Consider the following 26,772-nt stretch of genomic DNA (forward strand, 5'->3'; position numbering starts at 1 on the left):
CACTAAAACACCCTGAAGGCATTTATATAAAACCATCCGCTTGCTATTCATCACATTGAGCAGCAAGTAGAAAGATGAGATTCCTCGGTAAACACAGAACAAAAGACAGGAACATAATCGAATCCTTTCTTTCTAAGCAGACACACCTCTTGCACCTTTTCTATGTGCTGGAATTAACTAGTTCCTGGTCAGGTGACTAAGAGTTAAAGGTTTTTAAATACCCACTCTTTAAGTGGCTGGGGAAAAAGACACAGCAATATGGGGCGTTCTGGTCACCAGTTCAAGGTGCTCTTCTGGAAGAATTGGCTCTGCCGGCTGAGACAACCGGTAAGTTTTTGCAAATTCTTAACACAGGGATTTTTTTCTCCCCTGCATTTCTGTGGAAGTGAGTGTATCTGTTATTTCAACTCTTCCCTTTGCCTCAGAGAATAATAAGGATCAGCTGGCTGCAAATGGTTCATGTTGTGCCTCTGAGCTCCTGATTATTTAAAATAGGAGCAGAGCAGAACCTTGCATTTTAACACTGAAATAGCTGAAAAATCAACACTTGCCAATGTGCAAACCTAAAGGAAATTGCTTAAATGCTTTTGAGGAGACACGCTGGATCATTGGGCAATACTGGTGCTTGTGACACTCCTGGGGATGAAAAATTACTTGTCTTCAGTTTTAAAGTGCACATTCACAATGAGAGAACACTGTTGTAACTGAGATCAGAATGTAGCCTACAAAGGGCTTAAAACAAGATGTGAGGCAGAAGAGTGCAAATATTAGCTACAAATATTTTTCCTCCTTTTCCTCTCAATAAGCTCTGATTGACCTGATTGAACTAAAATAAGCAGAGAAGGCTGGCTGTTATCCTGAAAAGATACAGAAAATTAAAATAATGCCCAGTTGCCCCACATGACTGACGTGCAACTGTCATTTTTCAAAGGTGGTAAAAGAAGGACTCTTCCGGTGATGTTAGAATTTTGTATTAAAAAATAGTGGCACTATAATTGATGGTTTGTCATTGTTTCCCTTGTCAGTGCTGATTTGGGGATTCACAATGATGCATGTTGGCTGTTTTAAATAGGATCAGCCTGATAAATCAACATGCTGCTTTTCATCTCAGAAAATGTTAATGTAAATATGATCAGCAATTTTTGATTTAGAAAGAGACGGTCCCTCCATCTCCTTAAAAATCTTGGGATTACAACTGATTTATTTTCTTTGTGAAGGAACTTTCAACTTTATTGATAATTTCTTCCTCGACTTGTTCTCTTCTCCAAATGTTGTGACTCTGTTCTGGGTCTCCCTACTTTAACTACTGCCTCCTTTGGTAGCTTTTTATCCTACCAACTTCCCCTCCTTGTTGGTATACTGCCCTCTGCTCATTCCCATCTTCTCACTTTTTCTATAGGGGATTTCCTCCATCTCAATGAATTCAGCTAATTTTTCTATGCAGATAACTCTTAAAACTACCTCTATATCACTGGCTTCTTCACTTTTGCTCTTCAGATGCTATCTGGTAATCTGGTAGCAGTCTTCAATGGGCCAAATTCATTTTGGATATAACTCCACTGAACTGACTACAATTATACCAAGGCTAGATTTGTCAGATAGGTCCAAAACAGATTGTCTCAATTTTCTTTCCAAGCCCCCTTCTCTCACTAAGGGGATTTATCACTCATGATTTCTCATTTCCCAACATCATTACCACATCAGATATTTAAATACCATGGCTCTGAGCACAATATAAAAACATATGCAATTGGGTGTCATCTTCAACTTCTCTCTGTTCTTTTCCCTCACATCCAGAATCTCCTAAATCTTGTAGTGTCTTCCTCCATAATATTATTAATATCCATCCTTTCTACTGAGCTGCTTGTCTTTGTCTTCACCATCTTTCCATATGTGTTGTGACATGATTTTTTTTGATGCAATATGATCATGTCTCCATGCCATATCTTGATGGCATAAAATCACAATGTGAAACAAACTCTCAAAAAGAGCAACCCTTGCATGCAGTTCATTCATCACTTCCAAATCCAGGTGTAGTGTTTGGTTGTGTACCATGTAAGACTTGCACAATTTAAATACACACAGTAAGGTTTACCCAAGCACAGAGAGTAAAGTAGATATTTTGCTTAGATACCTCAGAAGAGTGTTGTAAGGTTCAGTTTAATTAATGTATGTAAATATTCTTTTCCACATAGATCCTTATACCGCACTTATTACTATAGTATCTGAGTTCCTCAAATGGAAAACCTTAAGAAAGTGCAAAGAAGAAATTAGCATTCCAACTAATACTGACTGTTAGAATAATTGTTTTTTAGAATTATCAGTAGTTTCATGTTACTTTTAAGTCTTCTAGTGCCAGTAGAGTTCCTGGGTTGGTAGAGGGCAGCTGTAAAAATAATACAAATATATTGTATGACTACCAGCTTCCATGCCATACTGTGAAATAATCAGACAGACAAAATATGAACAATCTAATTTCATTGAGAGTTCAGTATAAAATAGACACTAAAATACTAGTCCTATGCATTCTACTGGGGGTCTACCATATTTCCTGTGCAAAAAACAATTGGTTTGGGGATATTTAATCTCTTTAGAGCCCTCTTACTATGGTTTATAGCCAAAGAGAGGCCTATTAAATTTCTGCCCATGTTTTTCATGCTATTGCATTTGCTTGTTATTTATCGTGGGTTCAAAGGACTTAGTGCAGGGGCTGTCCATACGCGTGTGTGAGTATGTGAATTCTCTCTCTGGAGGATGGGAGATACATTTCCAGTGCAACCGCTATTACAGCTCATAGACTTCAGTAGAATCTGGACCTTTGGAGCTCTCCCCATACATGGTTTTAGGCTAGTGGATTGATAAAGTCATGTATCCAGTAACCCCATGACCTCCCATCCCCTCAGTCAAATCCAGTGCTTAAAATGCAACAGATCGAAAGAAGTCGCAGACCCACAAATAAAATTTCTACCACTTCAGCGAGGTCACTGAGGGGGCACATCTCAGCCCTGCCTGGGGAAAACCTTTCTGATCTGGAGCTTTCCCCACTTCCCAGGGCAGAGCAACCACTCAGGGTTGCTGCAAGATGCAGGCAGAGCTCTCCACTCCCATACCTGCTCAGGAGCCGAAGCTGTTCTCCTCCTGCTTCTGCTCCTGTGAGAGAGCAGAATGAGCCCAGCAGCTCAGGGCAGCTCTGCTCCTTCCTTTCCTTCCCTTCCCTTCCCGAAACACCTGGCCTGGAAAGAGGGAGATGGACCCTTCCGCAGCCTCTCCTCCCAGGCCTGGGAGAGGGAACCCCAGGAGCTGCAGAAAGAATTACCATGGATCACTGCTCTGCACTGTGTATAGGGCAGGGTTGTGCAGTCCTTCCTGCTGTCTTCTCTGCATTCTCTGTCCCATACACTAAGGGTACCACTGGACAATAAGCCCTACTGCAGCACAGCTTCAGCCCTGCACTTATGCCGCTGTAGTGCTATAGTGTAGACACCTGCTACAGGAATGTAAGGAATTTTCCCATCGATGTAGTAAATCTACCCCCCTTGAGAGGCAGTAGCTAGGCTCATGGAAGAATTCTTCCATTGTCCTAGTGGTGTCTACAAAGGGACTTAGGCCTGTATAATTTTAGGGGCCTAGGTCAGTGTGAGTTCTTCTCGCCACTGAGCAACGTTCACCTAAGTTGACCTAAGTTTTAGGTGTAGATCAGGCCTGAGACTGGCAATTTCTGTATGTGTACGGCATGCCACACCCACAAGTAGCGGCAGAATTTGGTCCAATATATATAAATCACTGAATCCCATTGAGCCCAGTTGTCAGTGAATTTATGAATGGTGCTGTAACATAATCAGTGTTTGCTGAAGAGTCTTGTAATAGAATAAAGTTCAAAAATAAATTTGTGCAGTGCCGTATTTTAGCCTGCATGTCACCAAAATACATAAGGAGGCTCTCCATTAGGAAACTTTAAAAATTATGAAAACTACAGCAAATCTCACCAAAACACATCAGCTTAAAATTTTGCTTTGGAAAGGAGTTGCAAGTGATGCCAGCTTGTTCAAGAACCCTGGGTGGAAATCCTGGGGCCTACTGAAGTCAATGTCAGTGTCCCTAGCCTCTGTTTATATGAGGCTGGGAATGGGTGACAGGGGATGTATCACTTGAGGATTACCTGCTCTGTTCATTCCCTCTGGAGCACCTGACATTGGCCACTGCTGGAGGATAGGATACTGGGCTAGATGGACTGTTGGTCTGACGCAATATGGCCATTCTTATGTTCAATGGCAGTTTTGCTATTGATGTCGGGATTTCTCCCTCTTCCCCGCAAAAACTCAGCTCTTCATATATTTTACTGATTTTAGTAGTACCCATCACTATGACAGAGAGGGCTTTAACTGCAAAGAATAAGAAATTTTTGTAAAATATTACTGCCAATATGAAAGACTAAGAAGAAGCCAAAATCAGTTAATTAAATGAAATAAATTAGCTGTCTTGGCCCCGTTGACTTCAGTGGGCTTTGGATCAGGCCATGTATTGTGCCCGAAAGGAATTGAGAGTAGGGTTTTGATGGGCTACCAGGAAGAATGAATTCCAGAGGTTAAGAGCCTTCAGCTGAGAAAGTCCTGCCACTTCTTGGCTATCGTAAATGTGGATTACTTTGGCATTTAATACAGCAAATTTTCAATACATGGTATAGTCTAATAAAACTGGAGATGACTGAAGGAAGGGAGTGCCAGTGTTTTGCACCTTTCTTTATCTATCTGGGTAAACTAATGTTAAACTTTGGGGTTAAAAGCCTCCCTAAGTGTGGCATATAAGAATAAACAGCATTCTGAATTGCTGGGATATGTGGTTCTCCCTTGTCTTTGTCAGAGGACAATTAATATAATTCATGGCTTTCTATTGTTACAAAAGAATAGAATTGATCTGTATAATTTCCTTAAAACCATTACTATAAAGGACAAGGGAAGCTCTCGGTATTCATGATATGCTACACCTCAGTTTTAGTAATAGAATATTGTGATTTTTTTAAGGTCTTTTATCTTCTCCCCCAATGGATTTCAATCACATTTGTTCCTTCCCTTCAAAGTGGCCTTTATGATGGTGCTAAGCTCTTATTTCTGTCCCATTGTGCTCGCTAACGCAAACACATATTTCTCAGCAAAGACATTTAATCCCCTGTGGTTTCCACTTGAAATTTCTTCCTTGTGGGTGGATTCCTGGCCCCATTGAAGTCAATGGCAAAATTCCTGTTGACTTCTATGGGCCAGGATTTCACCCAATATAATGAAATGTACACACAGGACCAGATCCTTGGGACTGGCCCTTAAGGGCTTAATGCATCTTGGGTATGAGTGGGCATGAAGATTAGTTTCAACCACTTTCACACCTCCCAAATCCATTGGCTGCTGGGGGCTAGGTTGGTCCTCAGGCATAACTTAGAGTCTCAGGACTGCTCCAAGTTGTAATGGGAACCACCATGCATCCTGTGGTGGGAGCTGAAAGATACAGTTCCCTGGAATTGGCTACAGTAGCTCCATACTATCTAAGTATTCCTTTATACCTGTTTTTTTGCCAGGTGTATGTCACTGGAACAATACAAAGTGTGTCGAACTAGGCTGAGACTCTGGTGCACAGGGATCACTGCCATGAGTTCACATTTGGTGCAGCTGACTTTGTAGCTATCAAGCCCAACAGGCTTTTTAATTATTTGTGTGCATATGTAGCACAAGTGGTGACAAGACAAGAGGACAAAGAGAATCATTGCACCTAGGAACTTACTCTCAAAAGATGGATCAGGGTGAGCCAGAGGATAGGGAAACTGAACTAGGAGTTATGGACTTGAATTCTTTTCCTGGCTCTCCTACAGACTAAAGGTATGATCTTGGTGAAGTTACTTAATCCTAGCTGCGCCCTGGTTTTCCCACCTATAAAATGGGGCTAAAAATAATGAATATCTCCTTTGTGAACCTCTTTGAGATATATGGCTAAAACCATGATGTAAATTCCAAGTATTATTTTTAGTTATTGTAATTATGAATTACATGGATGGCCCAACAAGAAGAGATAACAGATGAGTCTATTTTGGGAGTCCATAATGAACAGTGATTTTTAATATAGCAGAGCTTAGAATCCCATCCAATCTTGGAGCCCCATCATGCTAGGTGCAGTGCATACATATAGTAAGAGATAGTTCCTGCCTCAAAGACTTTACAATCTAAATGGACAAAAATGTGGGTGGGAGAAAGGGAGTAGCATTATCCCATTTTACAGATGAGGAACTGTGACACAGAAAGTAACTTGCCCAAAAACATATAGGAATTCTATGGCAGAGATGCTGCAGCCCCCATGGCGTGGTTCCCGGCCACTGGGAAGTGAAAAGCTGGCGCTTGGGGCTGGGGCAGTGTGCAGAGCTCCCTGGCTGCCCCTATGTGTAGGAGGTGGAGGAGAGACATGCCACTGCTTCCGGGAGCCGTGTGGAGCCATGGCATGGCAGGCCGATCGGACTTTTAATGGCCCTGTTCAGCAGTGCTGAGCAAAGATGCCAGTGTCCCTTTTCGATAGGGCATTCCAGTTGAAAACCAGACACCTGGCAACCCTAGCCTATGCCTATAATTACAACACTAATGTTCTTTCCCACCTCATCTAATATGACAGTTGTTTAGATTCCAGTTCTGTTAACCTTACTCATGTTGAATAGTATCCTAATCTATCCCAGCCTTTTCATATTGATTTAAGAGAGTGAGACATCACTACTCACATGTGTAGAAAGCATACAGAAAAGAGGAGTGCACATGACTAAAGCAAATCCATTTTCGCATTTGAGCAAATGCTCACATACTTATACTCTATTCAAAAGTCTCCTTTGTCTAACGTAAAAATTGAACAGACATCTTTTAACCTAGGGAAACTACAAAATGTCAGGATGGCATGCATTTCCTTGTACAAAGATTTCAAAGATCTTGGCCAATATTTGTCCTTTGCATTCTATAGTCAGTCCACTTCTTTTCCTGTTTAATCATCAACTCGACCCTTGTTCTCTGTTGTTTTGACCTTATAGAGGCTCCTATTTCTCCCCCTAGTCTACGGTGTAGAAAGGCACATATAAAAATAAAATGGCTAGAAAAGCCCCGAAAGCAGTGCAACAAGGGAGTTTAGCTATAACAGCAATGAACAGGGTATGATCCTCTGTGAAAAAGGACTGTGGATTCTAGCTGATCTGTCAAGATCAGCGGGTACTGTGATCTTAAGCCTGGTCTACACTAGAAAGTTAGGTCGATTTAACTATGTCAGTCATGTGTGTTAAAAATCCATGCCCCTGAGCAGCATAGTTTAGCTGTCCTAAGTCCCTGTGTAGACAGTGCTAGGTTGACAAAAGAATTCTTCCATTTATCTAGCTACCGCCTCTCGGGTAGATGGATTACCTATTCCAATCAAAGAATCCCTCCCTTTGGCATAGGTAGCGTCTACATTGAAGCACTACAGCAGCACGGCTGTGCTTCTGTAGTGTTTTAAGTGTAGACAAATCCTGAGTGTGCCAGTTCCACAGGTGGTTGAAAGGTGTATGGATGGGTAATAGAGAGGGATAAATAAACTCTCTGCATAGACAGAATGATCAGGTAAAAACACTTCAAGACTAAACACACAAACAGTTCTAAGTCTCCCCATATGTGCAGGAAGCTCACAGAAGGGCTCACTGCATTTGATTTACTCATACAAATGGAGCTTGTTCAATTGGAGGAATTTCACTTCTTTTAACTTCCATCAGGGCATTACTTCTGTGGGTCATGTCCAGGACATCTCTTTCCCACATACAAGATAAACTTGTTGGCCAGTCACGTGGCCTTTAAAAACCATCACTTTTCATCACTGTATCATGAACATCCAAGCTCATTGGTTGACTAACAATAACACGAACAAATGACAAAGTTAAAAACAAATCTTATCAATACTGGGTTAATTCTGGTTGATATTTATTTCCAGAAAGTTTTTGTCATGAGGGATTCCACTAGCAAATACATCATGCTGCCCCTGATATTCCAGTTTGTATCAGATATAGTCATCTGTCTCTTATGTCACTATGCCAAAGCCAATTATGCCTTGTTTATAATTTTGTACTAAATAATTTTATTGCATACAAATAACTATATTAAAAAACATTAAGTTTGCAAAGTCAAGCACTCAAAAGTTAGGAAATGTCAGAATTAAGACTGCATATGCATTATGACTCAGTCTTTAATGACATGTTTTTGTACTATTTTATCCACATGAGCCTTGACTTACTCAGTGCACAGGATGCCCAGCCAGTCCCAGACTCCCCTCCAGTCTCAGTTTTCCCTCTCTCAGTTGGTTTCTGGTCCCTCCATCACCTTATTTTCCTCCCTAGCTCCCAGTCTTTCTGTGCAGACATCTCAGTCTCTCCCACATCCCCATTCTGGCTACAAGTCCCAGTTTCTCTTCTCCATCCTACCAGTCTCCAATTACAGCCTCCACATACCCCCAAGCTCCTTGCCCCAATCTACACTCTTTGCCACTTGCCCTAGGTTCAGTACTTCTCCATTCTGCATTTGAGTCAGGAGGCTTCCTTCTCCCTGCTGCCTGGGCTCCAGCATGGGCACCATGGAGAGCACAGGAAGCAGACTCCCCGTCCTCTCAATTCTAGTGCCCAGCCCCACTGTGGTTTCTAGCAGCGGGACAACAATTGCAGGGAAAGTTCTGCTCAATCCTTATGCCCTTGGCTGGAACATGCCCAGTGCAGATGGAATCTTCAGAGGAGCATTTAGATGCCAAACTCCAACAAATCTGGATGGAGCATTTGAGAACTGAGATTTTTGAAAGTCTTATAACTTAGCCAAATTTAGGTGGATTTTCACAGGGGTGGAAAAAGGCACATTCCTGATACAAAGACCATCCCCCTGCCAAATTTCAGGTTCCTGCTCCAAAACATGAGGGAGTTATCACCTCTGAAAGAAAATAAAGTTTTTAACATGGGCAAAACAACATTGTTCTTGTTGTTGTGGCTGAACTGCTTTAGTTGAAACTTTCCAAAATAATTCAGCCTGAAACAGACACCCAACATAGGAAATCTCAGACGAAGCAGTTTAAAGCTTTGTAAAGTTATAAGCAACTGAAAACAGCATATCTTAATAGGAAATGTCGGACAACGTTAAATATAGGCAGTAATACCAGTTCTACTCACTGTCATAGAAGAGGATCTCAGGTGTTCCATAGTTGTCCAGTAGATATTACCGAAGACGTCTCAAACACAATTCAGTGATCCCTTATCTCATGTATTTCTATACAGTTTTTTTTCTAAATCTCTGTTTGAGACCACTTGTGTGCTGAGTAGAGTACAGTATCTCCTCACTTAAAGTCATTCCCGTTAATGTCATTTCGTTGTTACGTTGCTGATCAATTAGGGAACATGCTCGTTTAAAGTTGTGCAATGCTACCTTCTAACATTGTTTGGCAGCCACCTGCTTTGTTCACTGCTTGCAGGAAGAGCAGCTCATTGCAGCTAGCTGGTGGGGGCCTGGAACTAGTGTGGACCGGCAGCCCCCTATCAGCTCCCCCTATCAGCTCCTAGCTCCCCTAAGTTCCCTGTGCAGCAGCTGCTCAGCAGGCTATCAATGCAGTTCAGCTGTCTCTCCCCACACTGCCATGTGCTGCTCCTACCCTCTGCCTTGGAGTTGCTCCCAGAGACTCCTGCTTGCTGTGCAGGAGGGATGGGGAGGTGTTAATGTCAGGGTGTCCCCCTCCCTCCTGCTTCTGCACCCCTCTTACCTCTTCTCCATATAGATCAGGGTGGGGACACGGATGGAGAGAGTTTGGGGCAGCAGCTGCTGTCTCAACTTCCTGATCCATTTAAAAAGACAATGCACTTAAGAGTGGGTCAGCTTCCTTAAAAGGGCAGTGTCCATCTCTCTCCCACACACAAGGTATGGTTCTATCTCTGTCTGCTATACTGTCTCCCCTCCCTCCTGTTCATGCTGCCTTGATGAGAGGCTACATTAACAACAATGTGTTAACTCTTGAGGGCTCAGTTGAGTGCTAGTTTATCATTTAGCAGCAAGGCATTCCCTGGGAAATATCCCTCCCTCTTCCACCCTCTAACTTCACTACTCAACCAAGCTTCACAATCATCATAGCTGTGAACAGAATTAAAGTGTGTGTGTACTGTGTGTGTACATATATAATATATAGTTTTTTGTCTGGTGAAAAAAATTTCTCTGGAACCTAACCTTCCCCCTATTTACATTAATTCTTATGGGGAAATTGGATTTGCTTAACATCATTTTGCTTAAAGTCACAATTTTCAGGAACATAACTACAACCTTAAGCAAGGAGTTACTGTATATAAATTAGAAACTAAATATTTTGATTTTGAATCGCTGGTGGTTAAAGGCTTGTAGTAGATTAAAGTATGTATACTTTGAGTTAATCAACTTCTATGAGTATTTGAAATCTTTAAAATGAGCAAGTGAGCTGCTCTGGTTATAATATCTCACTGTACAGTGTCTTAAATCATAGCTTAGAAGATATTCTCTCAATTATATTATTTATTAGAGTTGGTTGAAATTTTTCAAATTTTAAATCTCAAAGAAGGAGAAAATTTGAAAAGAAAAATGTAACCCTACCCCTTTGATCAGTTGTATTACTTACATATTTGGGAGTTTATCAGAGAAAGTATACTTCTGATCTATATTTGTATGCCAGACAGTATAGCATGGGAGAGGATGATGGCGTCAGAGGTGTCCTAAAGCACTTCTTTTCCTCTTGTCATTGTAGATCAATCTTGTTTCCAGTGTGGCTAGGCTTATTTTAGTGTAGAAATGGCTGGATTCGCTTTCAGAACATTATTATTGCCAGAATCCAGGCTTGCTCCGTGGGAATCAAAGACCACCCAGTCTTACTTTTCTTATGTTGTCTTTGTAACAATTTGATCTTTTGGAATAGTTTCCCTGATATGGACAGATGATGCAAGTACTGTATCTAGCATTTAAGCTACCAGAGTGAGTAGCCACAGAAATCATCAGGTTCAATGTAATGATCTTGTCAGGCTTTCATGTTCTATATTTTTTTTATTCTTCTGTTTTTACCTTTATTGTGATTCTGCCCTATTTAACTGCTTCTGAAACACTAATTTGTTACTGAAAACCTTACATATGAGGATCCTAATGCTCTTTACAAAGCTGGTTGGCTGATATCCCCATTTTGCAGCTGGAGCAACTGAGGCATGAAGATGACTTGCTTTCATTCTATCCTAAACTAATTTTCTAGATTTGGAGGAACAGTATGCCTGTTTCATTCTATTAGTTATTTTGTATAGATGTAAAAGAAAAGATTCATGAAAATACTGTAAATAACAAGACAATGGCCTTTACTCGCAAGCTCTGAAATCAGTGTTCTTTGCTCCATAATAAAAAGACGTGTTTCAATTTAGAAGTAAGTTTTAAACAAAACAGAATCTGGTTTAATAGTTTCTTTTGTATGGCATCTCTACTGGTATATTAATTTTCTGGTCCATATAATAATGTATATTTGTATGATGCAGTTCAATTTCTACAATGCTGATATTATTGTTTTGGGTTTACTCTTCAGGTGCTGTCTCTCTCTGAAGTACTCTGGCCATGCATCCTGTTCCTAATTCTGGCTGCAATTCGCATCCAGCAACCTTCAAAACACAAGGAAAACTGTATGTTTCATGTTTAATCTTCATGTTTTGCACATCTGTAGACTATATTCTAAAGAGGGCTTCATAATAAGGAAATATCAGTAGGTTAAACCATGAGGGCCTGAATCAAAGCCCATTGACTTCATTGGGATTTGGATCAGGCCCGAAATTAGTTTTGTCTTTTGTGTCCTATAAAATTATAATATTGAGTTCCTCTGCAATCTATAGTTCTTTCTGCTTCACTCTTTTCAAGCATTATCTTACCTAAAACTGTGTGGTAGATGTTACTATGCTATGTTTTATTTAGTTGCTGCAGTTCTACAGGATTCGGGCATGGCCTGTATTTTATAACCTGTATAAATGGCATCTTGGGTTCAGCCCACACATTCTCAACTTCCTAGAAGAGTGATGTCGTACAATGTCTTTTAAAACAAGGAATAGAACAGGGATCAGCAACCTTTGGCACATGGCCCATGAAGGAAATCTGCTGGCGGGCCGGGATGGTTTGTTTACCTGCAGCAGCCACAGGTTCGGCCGATCACAGCTCCCACTGGTCGCGGTTCACAGTTCCAGGCCAATGGGGGCTGCAGAAAGAGGTGTGGGCCAAGAGATGTGCTGGCTGCCACTTCCCGCAGCCCCCATTGGCCTGGAATGGCGAACCGTGGCCAGTGGGAGCTGCGATCAGCCGAACATGTGGACGCTGCAGGTAAACAAACGCTGCAGATTTCTCTGACAGGCTGCATGCCAAAGGTTGCTGATCCCTTGAATAGAAGATACAACAAAAGAAACAATGAAAATCAGTCACACCATTGTAAATGATCCGGTATTTAAGACTGACGTGTAAAACCTATTTCCTTGTAAAAGGCTTATGAGACCTGAAACCATGGATATCTTTCTTTATGCTTGTTTATTAATTAATCACACACAGCTTTGAGCTGTATAAAAAACCTTTAGATTTAGTGGCATTAATTAAGCCTGGTGTCAGAAGCAGTATTCCAAATGCTGCATCGTGACGTGTCTGGCCTCTTGGTATTTATCTAGTGTCAATATAACACCCACTCTCTCTGTCGAATTCATCATTCTATTGAATGGAACATACTCCTATAAACTGGATTAGTGACTTTTACCAGTAACTTTGTTTTCACAATTCTCCAGATAGAAACTGATACTATTAGTAATGCTTCATTCTTTGGAGATGACTGAGAGTCATGGTGCATGTTCAATCAGTTTTAACTTTGATAGTTGCATTTGTAATTTGATAATGTACATTCACAGAATGACATTAACCCTGAAGGATTTCAGTGTGTGGCAGTATATATACAAGGATCATTCATTCATGAAGTTCTTACATGTCTCTAAAGAATCTAGCACACAGTGCTATTAATAAGGAGATAGGAAGTGAAGAATATCTTCCCCAAACTATGGGGGCATTTAAGAAAACTGAACATAATTACACAAGTCGGCATGTTGCTGGGACAATTTTGTGAAAAGTGCCTTGGGATATTATAATGCCCATGAATGGGAAGCGTCTTCTTGGTCCTATAACTCCTCTACTTTGCTTGTGAGAACTGATATGTTTGTATATATAAAAGAGAACACAACTATTTTTTGGGGGGAAGAGATCTTTGTGGACCAAATTTTGCTGTCAGTTACACTTTTGGAAATTAATGGTAACACCCCACTGTAGACCCCAAGTAGACTGAATTCAAAGGAGTAATTGAATTTTCACTGGCATAGCTGAGGGCAGAATTTTGTTCTGCTGTCTACAGAGTATGCTACTTTGGTAAGCTTGCAGGATCAGGGCCAATATTACAGTCTCAGTAAAATTTAGAAACAGTCAAACTTATTTAAGATGGGTGGTTTTCAAAATGGTGTTGGTCAGATAGAAGTAGGCCTTATGTTTTTATGAAGCAGGCTAATATGCTTTCTGGGGAGCTATGTAGTGGCGTATCTATGTTGCTTTACTGGTCGTGCAATTTCTAGTGATATATGTCTCAAAAATAATGACATTTCAGTTCCAACAAAACTAGCTTGTTTTTTTTTTCAGGTACTATGGAATATTTGACTATACAGTTTCTCCAGTTCTTCCACTTCTGTTGTGAACATTCAATAGGAGTATTATGTCCAGGCCTAATTCAGCTTGGGTAACTCTTTGTAGCTATTTTTCCAGCAATTAAATTGCATGAAATACTCTCCATTTCCTGCCCAAAGTTTCCTACATAGCCCTGGCTGTCAAACAGGGGCCTTACATGGGAGGAATGGACAGGTTTCACAGTTATTCACTAGAGTCTCGGCTTTATTTAAAACAAACAAACAAACAAACAAAGAAAAAACACCCTTCAAAATGTGAACCAAAGTGTAACTAGTGCAGCAGTGTCTGCATGAGTTTGCAGAAAGTCTGAAACAATAGCTCTGAAGTACAAACTGCCCCATTCCTTTCAATGAGTGGTAGCTCAAATGCCAGTGATAATACATTAAATGTCAACATTGTTAATTATTTCACTGCTCATTAAATCATAGAAGGAAGGAAAGGACATCTTTTATTAGGAAGATTCGTACAGTCTACTCTAAATAGCCAGTCATTTTGGGTAGCCCAAAAACAAACACACAGTGAGGTTGCAGAGGAGTGACTGGTTTCATTTTCCTAAAGGGGAGCTCAGCTTTCAAAAGTTTGGATGACATTGTTGCACAGTGTTGCTCTGTGCTGTTAAACTGTTGTCATCCTGAACTCCAGCAGTGCCTACGTTTCAGTGCTGGGTGAATCATTTATAAATGGAATGCATGATGGTGCAGTATAATGGTTTTATCAAGAGATTGCGATAGCTGCGTTTCTCACAAAGTGTTGTGGTAAGTAGAGCTGTGTGGAGAAAGATCATTCCATTTCATGGATGATTTTGATATTTCAAAATTTGGTTTTATTCCAATTAGAAACAAAACCCACCATTTAAAAAAAAATTCAGAGACAGGAAATGGAGTTTTGTCTCCAGGCAGGCCACTTGGCAGCTGCTCCATGGCCCTTGAAAGTCCTGGGTTCCCGTCTTCGGGGTAGTCCACATGACTAGCTTTCCCACAGCCATGGACCCTCAAACACCTGGGGTTCCTAGCCCTGGGGCAGTCTGCTTGGTGGGCTACCCTGGAGTCACATACTTTGGAAGGCTCGACTGCTGAGGACCTGAGCAAATGAGCTGGCAGGAAATCAGGCAAGGTTTCCTCCAGAACACCGTTGAAATTAACCTATCTTCACAAAAGGTTCTGTATTGCAATGTAATTTTTCCAACGAGCTTTAGGGGTGGGGGAACAATATTACTAATAAAGCTTTATAGCCTTAGTCTCAGTGATGTAATTTTGTCTGATGTTGCTTTTTAGGTTATTTAGAAGCCCGAGATTTGCCAAGTCGAGGCCTTTATCCTTTTGTTCAGAGTCTCTTCTGTAATGTTGGCTCAAGGTGCAAGAACAGCAGTTACACATCTCAGAAAGAACATCGTTTCCGGTAAGATGCACCAATTTATCAGCATTTCTGATTAATGTGTCTTTTCCCTAAGAAGCGTCATTATTGTCTAGCAGCTAGGAGTTGCAGGAATTTGATTACTCTGGGCTAGATTGCTTCCCCCAGAGTGCTGTGTGAGGAGGGGCAGGGCTCCTTCTGACCACTCCTTACATTTTTCAGGGTGATTTTGCTCTTCAGAAATAGCAAGGACCTAGCAGTTGCTTCTCACAGGGGCTGCTATTTTGATCTGTCTAAAAAAGTCAGGGGAGAGGGTGGGGAAACTTCTTGTGCTCTCCCCAGCCGCCCCCCTCCCGCCCCATGCTCTCACACAAGACAGATAATTTACCCTTGTTAGAAGTTCTGTCAATACACGATGTGGGGCTGTCTATGGAAGATACTGCTATCTTTTCATATTTGTGTTTTGGATATTTGGGAGTGTCTGAGATTTCCCAACTATGCGGTGCAGAAGGAAGGGAGCGGGAATCAAGGACAGCATCTTGAGGGACAAGAACAGAGAGCTGAAGGAGGAAACAGGAAGAGCTAAAGGAGTGGTCAGACAGATAAGAAGAAAATCAATAGAGGGAAAAGTCAAACAGAGGAGAGAAAACCCAAAAGTACTCTTAGATTTTAAACTCTTTGGGACTTTTTTGGTTCTGTGTTTGAACAGCACCTAGCACGATGGGTTTCTGGTCCAGGAGTAAGGCTCCTAGGTACAATTGCAATACAAATAAATAATAATAAGTAACAAACAGCCACAAAAGAACTGAACTTAAAAAGCTTTCCTGTTTGGTAATAGTTCAACATAATAGCAAACGATGTAAATCATTAATTTACTTTAACATACTGCCGCAGGCTGAGAATTATGAATGGAAGTGAGCAAGGTGCTCTCTAGATGACAGGCATAGTTACAAATAGCCTTTTTTCAGAGTTATATTCAGGGCAAACTGGATAACCAGGTCACTCAGCCAGAACACAGTGATTGGCTGTGAATATATATATTTTAAAAAAAAATCAACTAAGTAGAATGAAATTGCTCCCTTATAGCCTTCCAGAGTGAAAAACTTAATTTTAAAGATTATGTGGAATTTAGCCTGGGTCAAGTGTAAAGATTTCAGTGTCACAGTAATATGTCACAACCTTCATGTCCCTTTATTGTTACATGCTGTAGTGTTTGGAGTAAATCACATTCCAGTTACTTTATATGTGAGTCGCTGTAAGTTGTTTAAACCGAATAGCTATCCCAGACTGCTAATTTTCCTCACACTGTATTGTAGAATGTACAAAATGGAGCCCTGAAATGATAGTTTATTTTAGTTCTCTACCACACAAATCAGAGCTAAAATACCAGTGCATTATGACTCGACACAGACTTTGTATTTTAAAAAAAAAAAAGTTTTTTTCTGTTCTATCTGAGGTGGTTGGAAGTTCCTGATATTAAAACATGACACTCATAGAGTGAAGTACTTAACTGTGAACTATCTGGATTGTCTGTGCTGCATGAGTATTTGCGCAACTCTGACTATAGGCTCAGAGTCACAACTCAGCTTAGTGTAAAAACAGGAAAAGATTTCCTGGAGGCAGAGTTTCTTTCATTCCAGAGATCTAGTGAGGAATTTGGTGGGATATTCCAAGGATTTAATCAAGTTGATTCAGAAATAATATCTGTCTATAGATAGGAGATATATAGAGGCTAAATTTATGGCTGAGAAGCATGAAGCACACAGCCTACTCAGGAGAGAAGTGTGAAAAGTTGGCATAAAGTTCATATGAGAACAGTCTGTTCCAGGCCAGTCTACCAGTATAAATTAGATCAACGTGAGGGCTTCTCTGAGTTATGCTGGCTGTCAACAGCCTCTAGATTCCAAGTGCGGGCATAAATGTTATGTAAAGGATCCTCATTAGATTGCACTACCCAGTTATTCCTCAATTTTCTGGTGCTTATGCTCAAGATACACTTTTTTAACTAAAAAAGGACAATTTAAAGTGGGAGATTAATTGCACTGTTAAATAATAACAAAATACTATTTATTTAAATATTTTTGGATGTTTTCTACGTTTTCAAATATATTGATTTCAATTACAACACAGAATACAAAATGTACAGTGCTCATTTTATATTTATCTTTGATTACAAGTATTTGTGGTGTAAAACAAAGAAATAGTATTTTCAAATCACCTAATACAAGAACTGTAGTGCAATCTCTTTATCATGAAAGTTGAACTTATAAATATATAATATGTACAAAAATATTGCATTAAAAATAAAACAATACAACATTTTAGAGCTTGCAAGTCCACTCACTCCTACTTATTCAGGCAATTGTTCAGGCAAACAAGTTTGTATTTGCAGGAGATAATGGTACCCACTTCTTGTTTACAATGTCACCTGAAAGTGACAACCGCATTCTGATGGCGCTGTTGTAGCCCTTGTCGCAAGATATTTACATGCCAGATGCTCATGCTTCAACCATGATTCCAAAATATTTAATAAATGTCAATGGTATTCTATCAATTAACAGTGCGATGAAAACTGTGATTAATCACAATTAATTTTTTTAATCACGATTAATTTTTGAGTTAATCGCGTGAGTTAAGTGTGATTAATCAACAGCCCTAATTTAAAGGTCACAAGGCATGCCCAAAGTCACTCTCATGGCATCTAGGTGGCATATTAACAACACGTGGTCTTCATGGGAACCTGGCTAAGCATTTGTATTCTAGGGGTGCCACACATTTAAAACAAATCTGAATAATTTGCATGCTCTATCTCAAATACCCAAGAGTGATAGATCGGGCGACAAATAATTCCAGAAGTGTGTTGCCACCACTTTCACAGAAAATTGAGAACTGCATGTATGTGTGTGTATTACTTTCAGTGCCTAATTCTGCATGTTACTCTCTATATTAAACTGTTTTAATGAGAACATAGTATAGATACAACATGCTGTATGTGTGGAAAAGATCTTCCTCTGTGATGAACATGCAGTCAGCTGTATATTAAAAGACTGATCTTAGTAACTAAAATAAATGTTGATGTGTGTAGTGCTGTTAGCCCTGCACAACCAACACACCTAAGAGAGGGAACTGAGAATAACAGGATTGTTTACTAAATGTTGATTGACTTTCTAGATTATGAAACTAGAAAGGATCACTGTGATTATCTACTCTGACTTCCTGCATAACACAGCCCATGAGGCTTCTATGAATTAATTACTGTTTAAACTATAGCATCTCTTTTGGAAAATAAAACATCCAATCCTGTTTTAAAAATTGCCAGTGATGGAGGTTGTGTTAACGTTTAATTATCCTCACTAATAAAAATCTGTGTCTTGTTTCTATTCTGAACCACACCTTCACAAACACACTGAAGAAAATGAAGTTGCACAGGTATTCCTGAAGCATAATTTGAAGACATTGGGTTTGCACAGCTGCAAGTAAAGGCATAATTTCTGCTGCTAGAACATTAATTACTGGTGGGGAGATGCAAGGAGGTGAGAATCCAATTTGATACTCAGAGCCTAGAATGGGTTCTCAGGGCTGCTGTTTACATGTAAAACTTCTCCCTCTAATCTGGCTATTTTTATGCCCTGATCCTGCAAACACTTATGCACATACTTAAATTTAGATTCATAGGTTCACTGAAGTCAGTGGAACTCCTTACATCCCTAAAGGTAAGCATGTAGTTGAGTGTTTTCAGGATCAGAGCTTTTACATTGAAAACTCTCTAGAGACAAACCTGGAATGCCACAATACCTTTTTATATATCTGTTTTTCAGAGTAGATTTGTCCTCTCCATGAGTTTGTCCCTATATTTCAGCAAAATATTGACCAGTTTTCACTCTATTCCTCCAAAAGTTTCTTAGTCCATTGTATTTAATGCAATTAAAGAATTCCCATTTTCCTCCTCTAATTGTCCATATTTGTACCTTTCAGGAGTTGGTAGGTGTTGTTTCAATTTACATGGGTCCATTTTCAAAATGAAAACTTCAGATGTTAATCACTCAAGCACTGCCCCAGTTGAAAAACAGAGTTGCATGTAATAAAGCACTATAAAAAGAATCCAACTGTTCTAGCTGTAATCTATTCAGATTTGAAGCAGATAAGAATGAGTCTTCACAATTCCTGTTGGCTATCAGGCAAGCTAGAATGAAAGTGAAATTCAGTTAAGTAGTGAAGAGCCCAGTGGAAGTTTTATAATGTTTTAATTGTCTACTAGCGCAGTAGAATATCTAAGGATTGTTGGAATAGGGCCTTCCTTACCCAGGAAGATTTTTGCACTGGGGGTTGGTATAAGGCTTACTCTACCAGGGACCATTATAAGAAGCCTTCTGTGAGGCAATCAGATATTTTTCATTTATATTTGGCATATTCTGAGCTGATTCAGTTTTGGGGAAAATTATATTCAGACCCAAATGCAAAGCACAGATTAAATATTCAAAATAGCTGCTAATTAAACATTTGGAGGAACTACTTAATTAACTCCTTTCTCACATTTACAGTTAACTGTAACTCAGCTTGTGATCACATTACTTTCACAGTTAAAACCAGGACCCAAGCTCCAATTAACTGTTATGCACAAATAAGCCATCTCCAATTACCACACTTTTCCCAGTCTGATAATTCTATAGTTTGAGAGTGGCCTGTTGATTTTTAAATTCACAGCCTTTCAGAATCTTCTGGAATCTTCTGCAGCGAAGCAGATTGTTGCAGGTAGGGTCAGTGGCAAACAGTGTGTGTGCATGTGGAAGGAATTCAGTTCCTAGCAGCCATAAAGCCACTACCAGGATCCTTCAGCAAATACCTCCCCAGTATGAGTACCTGGTGCAGTTGTTCTAGAACTAGGTGGGGGTGTGACTGGGACTTGCCTAATGACCCAGCTGCTGTGCAGGGCTACAATTGCCCACAGTGGCCATTGCAGGAGAGGTGCAAGTTAGGGCAGCCCTCAGGACTACTTTAACCAGAGCCAGGGAGTTAAAAAGCTCCCTACATCTTTATTGCCTTCCCTCCTGGTCACTGCACGGGGCTTTGAGCCAGGGAATGAATTAATTCAGGCCTGAATTTCCCGATAATGCCCCAGGGGTCTCAAGAATGGCAGTTTTTCTAAAATCAAGATCAGAACCTTATCTAGCAATTCCTGCCGCTCTCTTTGCCAGGGCAGATACTGATTTTGCATAGCCCTATGCAAACTGAGAAATTCGGGTGGGGGCTTCAGGAAGACTTCCAAAATTTGTGCAAGAAAGCAACTGGGTTGCCCTTGAAGCTTCAACGGCAATAGCGAGGAGGTATGATCCGTTTGCCTTGGCTGAGTAGTTCACCCATCTGGTTGAGTCAGAGTCTACATAATTTGTGCCAGTGCTGAGCTCTGGCACCTCTGGGCTTGGGAGTTCATAACTCTGGCATTTCTGGCCTTGCTGCATCAGTTATGAAAGAAAAAAAAATTGCCTGAGCCCTGGCATCTCTTTCATTGCAAATTAAGCACTGAGTGTGAGGTTTGCACAGGAGCTTGAGGGTTAAGCCAAACAAAACTAACTGGAAGTGGTTATATAGGCCTCATTGACTGAGGTGGGGGCTTTGGGTGTTTTTTGCTTGAGTTTGCAATTTGAAGGTCACAGTAGATCATTGGCTGCTCTGCATACTCTGCTAGGAACTGTGGCTAAGATTTTTTTTCCATCTGAGCTTGCTTTGCTACAGTTACCCATGCCTCTGTCACTTGATTAAATTACTAGTGTTCTCTAGATGTGGCTTTTCCTTAAGACCATTCCAACGCTCAGTAAAATAGTACAGAATTCAGCTGTCTGTCTGCTTATCAAGCAGTGTTTCACACTGAGAGCATGTTACGGTGGTGTCCAGGAGTCTGCACTGGCTGCCAGTTAGTTCTAAGTGAAGTCTGAAGTGTTGTAAACCAGCCTTTAAATGGTTTGTGCTCTGCCTATCTAACAGGCAATTTCCCGTCCTGGGTAGTACTGCTGCAGTTGTGATCCTCAGAGGCACTCAAGCTATTAATCCCTTGGATGGAAAGAACAGGGGCTGACAGCAGGCTGTTTTGCATAACTGATCCCCAACTCACTGGTTCCTTTGGTCTCAAATAGCCTGAATTTGTTGACTTCTAAGTCATGATGCGAAGCTCTTCTGTTTATCCAGCTTGGGGTTAGTGAGCACAGTGGCCAATAAGAGGCTGTTGATCAGCTGAGTGGAATTTCAGGGGGGAGAGAGATTTTAATTCCACCTATTTGGTTGATTTACACTGTGGGTTGGGGCTAATCTAAGTATATTTGGAGTTGTGCTTTTGTTTAGAGTTCTCGGATATGTGCCTTTTCTCTGTTTAAATAAAGTAAATAACATAAAGTAACCTCCTCCCCCTGGAAAGCCTTATATGTTAACTAGAACCAAACCCCATATGGGATTAGGAAAAGACATGGTGAGGGAGGCAGATTATCCTATATCTGGCTAGTCTAAGATTACTTGAACCTTCCTCAAAAGCATCTGGTACTGACTACTGTTGGAGACAGGACAGCGGACTAGCTGGGCCTCAGGCCTGACTACTGTAGTAATTCCTCTGAACAATATATTTGGTTAGCTTTTAAAAGTCCACCCCCCCATCCATATTTAAAATATTTCTAATATCAAAAACACTTTAGGTATATGAGCAGCTAAATGACCAAAATCCGAAGCAAGCCTCAATGATCAGTCCTACAATGAGTTCCTCATGGGCGCATCCCTGCACAACCACACTGAAGTCAGTGGGGTTCCATGTAGGCCTAGGGGTCTGCCAGCACAGAGCTTACTGTAGAATTGAGGCCTGAACTTCCAGAACCAAATGCCTGGTTAAAGTTGAGGGGAAGCCGACACCCAGACCAGAACTCTGTTCCTGGGGCCCATCTATATTAGAAATCTAGGAAATGTATTTATCAGAATATTTCTGTTATGAGGTTTGCTGTGTCCAGGGTCATTCTTGGGAATTTTGTTGTGTAAAGAAAAGGAAGAGAGAAATACGGGCCATATGCTTTGTTTTCATCTGACAACTAATGTTCAGGGCTTGGAAACTGTAATGTTCTCAGCAAGCCACCAGATGTCACTGTTATAGAAAGTATGTACAGCTTCGTTTAGCTGAAAAAACTTTATGGTAAGATCTGGGGAAATCAGTGCTGGTGATGTAATGCTGTTTTTTACATGAACTGCTGCATATACCAGTAAAACTGTCATATGCTTTAGGTATATAGACACTGTCAGCAATAAAGCAGAATGTCCTGTGTGTCCCCAGACATGCCTTTGTTAGCCCATTAAATGCCTGAGCTTGTATTTGCATGATATTTGCATATATTTATATTAAAATCTTCATAACTAGAACTTCTGATGGCCCAGTAGTGGCAAGTCTGGAACTGTGCAGTTTATTTCTATTTTACTGGAAAATTTCATATGGAAATCAGTGCAAGACAATCGACATCTAACCCCACATCTCTACAGTCACTTTTCAGAGTAGAATTATGCTTTCAGCAGCAAGCCTGCTGCCATCAGCATCATCTGCCTCAGAAACTGTTACTATTGCTGCTTTTTGTTATCATTGTGGTTATTATTTGTAGTGTTTGTTGCTTGTTAAGGCAAGAACGTTTGCAATGCAGTTCAGTAGGTTAGTAACATACACAGAGGGTGAAATGTACCCCAGCGTAGGGTCCAGTATGAGGCCTGTGCATTATTTCACGCCACCTACCCCACAGTGAATTTAACCCTTGTGTAGGAGTGCCAATTTTCTAATGGAGCAGAACAAAACTCCCTTGCCCCACCCCATCGCCCCCCTCACTATATCTCCCCTCCCTCCATTGCTTATTCTCCTCCACCCTCTCTCACTTTCACTGGGCTGAGGAAGGGGTTTGGGATGTGGGAGGGAGTGAAGGCAAGGGCTCCATCTGAGGGTGTGAACTCTGTGGTACAGTTGGGGATGAGGGAGTTGGGGTGTAGGAGAAGGCTGGGGCAGAGGGTTTGCTGCTGGGGAATATGAGCTCTGAATTGGGGGTGTGGGCTCCGAGTGGGGCCAGAAATGAAGGGTTCAGAGTGTGGGAGAGGTCTCTGGGCTGGGGCAGCAGGTTTTGTGTGGGAGGAATGGTGTGCTGGGGTGAAGCTGGGGGTGCAAGCTCTGAGGTGGAGCTGGCAATTAAGGATTTGGGGTGTAGAATGGGGCTCTGGGCTGAGACACAGGGGTTCAGAGTGCAGGAGAGGGTATGGGCTCTGGCTAGAGGTATGGGCTCTGGGGTGTGGCCGGGGATGAGGGGTTTGGGGTACAAGGAGGGTGAGGGCTCTGGCTGGGGGTGTGGACTCTGGAGTGGGGCTGGGGATGAGAGGTTTGGGGTGCACGAGGGGACTCGGGCAGGGGTTGGGGTGCGGGGTCCTGGCCGCGCTTATCGCGGCCACCAGGTCCCTGCAGCCCCTAGGCGTATGGCCAGACTGCGACCAATGGGAGCTGCGGGGGCACGCCTGCGGGCATGAGGGCAGTGCATGGAGCTGCAAGGACCTGCTGGTCACTTCTGGGAGTTGTGTGGTGCTAGGGCAGGCAGGGAGCCTGCCTTAGCCCTGGGCCCCTGCTGCACCACTGGCTGGAGCTTTAATGGCCTGGTCGGCAGTACTGACTGGAGCCACCAGGGTCCCTTTTCAAGTGAGCATTCTAGTTAAAAACTACATGCCTGGCAACCCTACTCTCATGTTGAATAGCAAGTGCAGTTTCACTAGATCAGTGGTGCCCAAACTTTTCCTGTCGTGTCCCCCCCTTCTCCCTAATTACCAACAATGTAATCTGTCTATCCCCCTTTCCATTACTGCCCAGTTGGCTCAGCAGAGGAGTTTGGGCTGAAAGTGGAGCTGCGGGAGGAGCTGGGGCTAGAGGCAGAGCTGGCGTGAGGGCAGAGAGAGGAAATACGGGCAGAGCTAGGCTGGGGGCAGAGCAGGGGGCGGAGTGGAGCTGAAGCTGGGGGTAGAGCTGGGCTGGTGGTGCTCCCTCCCTGCCTCCCTGGGTCCCACAGCTGCCCCCGAACGTTCCTCGATGTCCCACAGTTTGGGGACCACTGTGCTAGATAGTCTCTGCTATTGTATCCTGTTAATCCTCAGTCTTCAAGTCAAAACCTAACCATCAGTCAAGTTCAGGAAGAAATACTCTCCCACACTCCCTCACATCTAGGTGCACTTTAATACATTTAGATTTTTTTGGAAGAGTCAACCATTGAACAGTGTCAGAGTCAAGACACCAGACTAGCTGTTCCAGTAGGGCAGCTCTCGGTGTCCTCCTACCCACAGCTTTGTGGGATTTTTACATAACTCAAGGCAACTGTAATGAACTGACAAAAATTGGGTAAATGGGGAACATTTAAAAATTCTCACCCCAAATGTGCAAAATGGCGCTCACAGCTGATGGAGAGGAACTCGCAGCTGCTTTTTCCAATTCCTATTTTGAAATGACCTTTCCTTTCCCCCTTTCATGGAAAGCGCTTCCAGTTTCCGAGGTGGTCAGGACAGCATTATGGGAACTGACCTGACATTCCTGAGAGAGATACAAGACTTTGCAAATGGGATTTCAGAGACCTCAGAGAAAGCTATTGCATTACAAAAGCTGTGGGAGGAAGAATCAAAATTCTCAGGTAAGTCATCCTGAGAATAACTGGCTGATGTGCTTACCTGGCACTGAGTGACACTGAAAAAGACAATGCTTCCTTTTATCATTAAAAAAAAATAATCGTTGTTTTAGCTAAGAAGTGGATCTAAAAGTATTGTCATTGTTATGATAACAATTGTTGGGGGTTTTCTTTATTTTGTAGAGCCCAGAATTGTGCTAGCTGTGTTCTAAAGAGATGTGGATGTCTGCCCCCATAAATTTACATCTAAATATTAGACATGGCAAAAATGATTGGGGAGATAAAAGAAGAGAAGTGGTTGGGGAGAGGAATATAATGAGTGGGACTGGAAAACGGAGGTCAGGTTTCAGGAGGAGCCCTAGTTTGGTGACACCTGGCACAAAGGCACAGACATTGTGGCCTGGCTATGATTGGACAAACACAGGTCTTACAGTGTGAAATAAAGAGCTTTCTCCTACAGCTCTGTGTAGGGTTGCCAATTTTGGCTGCAGGTATTGCTGGAGATTTCATCACATGACATAATTAATTTCTTGAGACTCCAGGCCAATCCTGGAGGGTTGGCAACCTTACATTACTTATTGCTAATAACATAGGGCAAGGACAAGGGTTAGTAATATGATCACCTGGTTACCCTGTCAGGCATGTTTTCAAGAGCACCCTTTTGGCTCACCAGGTGTGCAGAGGCATGGTGTGCACATGGGAGTGATTCGACCTAGCCCCTGTCTTCCCTAGTGCCTATGCTACAGCCAGTGCACGTGCTGCAAAAATTGAGACATTCATCCACTGACCTGAGTAAGGGATGGTACAGAACCACACCAGTCTATGGGGAGCTTAGAAAGGGGTTGCACACTCGGGAGAGAAGGCCTGTTTGCCTTGCTCTGAAGAAGCAGTAATGACTTCCAAATGCCTCCCCTCTGTACACACAAAACAACCTTGCAGAGTAGTTGTCCTGTCAGATCTACTATGAGCACCCTCCACCACCCCCACTCATCTGCATTTCAGCACATTTCACTATCCTCACTCTGCTGCCTTTCCTCTGAAATAGGGTGGCATTTAACCTGTTATATGTGTAGGACATCCAGCAGTCTTTTGGTAACCCTGTCTAAGCAGAATAGAGTTGTCAGTAGTGCCTGGCATCATATTGCTCTCCTACAGTTTACATGGTAATTTTGCCTTGCCAGTGAAAATCATCCCTGGTAAGTAATTTCATTTAAAATTGGCTATGTAATGATACCTGGAAATGTTAGAAAGTGCAAAAGGTTATCAGATCACCAGATCTTTGGTGCATTGCTAGTTTTATGGCCTTTTCCTTTCAACAAAATGCATTTTATTAAATGTTCATTCACTGTATTTAGTAGTGATTCATCTGTTGTGAAGAATAACATTTCTGTGTAAAGGAAAACTATTTATTTTTACAGGATCCACCAACAGTTCCATTTTCTTAACCGTAAGTAATTTTTTTGTGTGTGTGGAAAGTTACCATTTCAGATTTAGCAATAATGGGTAGATTTTCTTTTTCAAGTTTCAAGTAAAGCATATTGTAGAAAGTGGAGTGTTGCTGAGGGCATAGCGATTCAGGGACCTAATATAGAGGGTCACGGATTGCTACACCACTGATTTGAATTCAACCTGCATTATTAGAGGCTAAAAGCCTTTCTTGTGTGAAGTATGTTTGTTGATTATCTGGAGATTTTAAAAAATATATTAGGCCTTCTCTGAACATGTATACAAAGATGCATAAAAGCATACTACAAAAGACCTAAAAAGACCCAGCTTTATGCCTTGAGAATTGTTGATTATTTTTACAGCATCTAAAAGGTGGTAGGTGCTTCACAGTGAAAGAGGTTGTTGCTGTTTAGAAGAGATTACACCCTATTGGATGAGATGAAGTGAGGAGGGGTGGAGATGGAGTGAAGAAGGACAAGGATTACACAGTTTAGCTGAAAAATGCTTCCCATGACCCCTGTGATAGCCTGTGTGAGTTGAGTTGGCTATCTGTCCTGTCT

The 26,772-nt window shown here is 41.6% G+C and overlaps 1 protein-coding gene across 1 annotated transcript in view; it reads left to right on the forward strand.

The window, feature by feature from the left end:
* The first annotated feature begins 243 nt into the window (after positions 1 to 243).
* ABCA13 (ATP binding cassette subfamily A member 13) overlaps positions 244 to 26,772 on the forward strand; it is a 284,724-nt gene continuing 258,195 nt past the window's right edge. The window contains 5 exon segments of the mRNA XM_032792446.2: positions 244 to 327; positions 11,590 to 11,683; positions 15,029 to 15,152; positions 24,621 to 24,772; positions 26,185 to 26,213. Of these exon segments, the coding sequence (XP_032648337.1) occupies positions 259 to 327; positions 11,590 to 11,683; positions 15,029 to 15,152; positions 24,621 to 24,772; positions 26,185 to 26,213 (468 nt within the window). The 5' untranslated portion in view covers positions 244 to 258.

The sequence above is a fragment of the Chelonoidis abingdonii genome, chromosome 2, assembly GCF_003597395.2.
Source record: "Chelonoidis abingdonii isolate Lonesome George chromosome 2, CheloAbing_2.0, whole genome shotgun sequence".
Lineage (NCBI taxonomy): Eukaryota > Metazoa > Chordata > Testudines > Testudinidae > Chelonoidis > Chelonoidis abingdonii.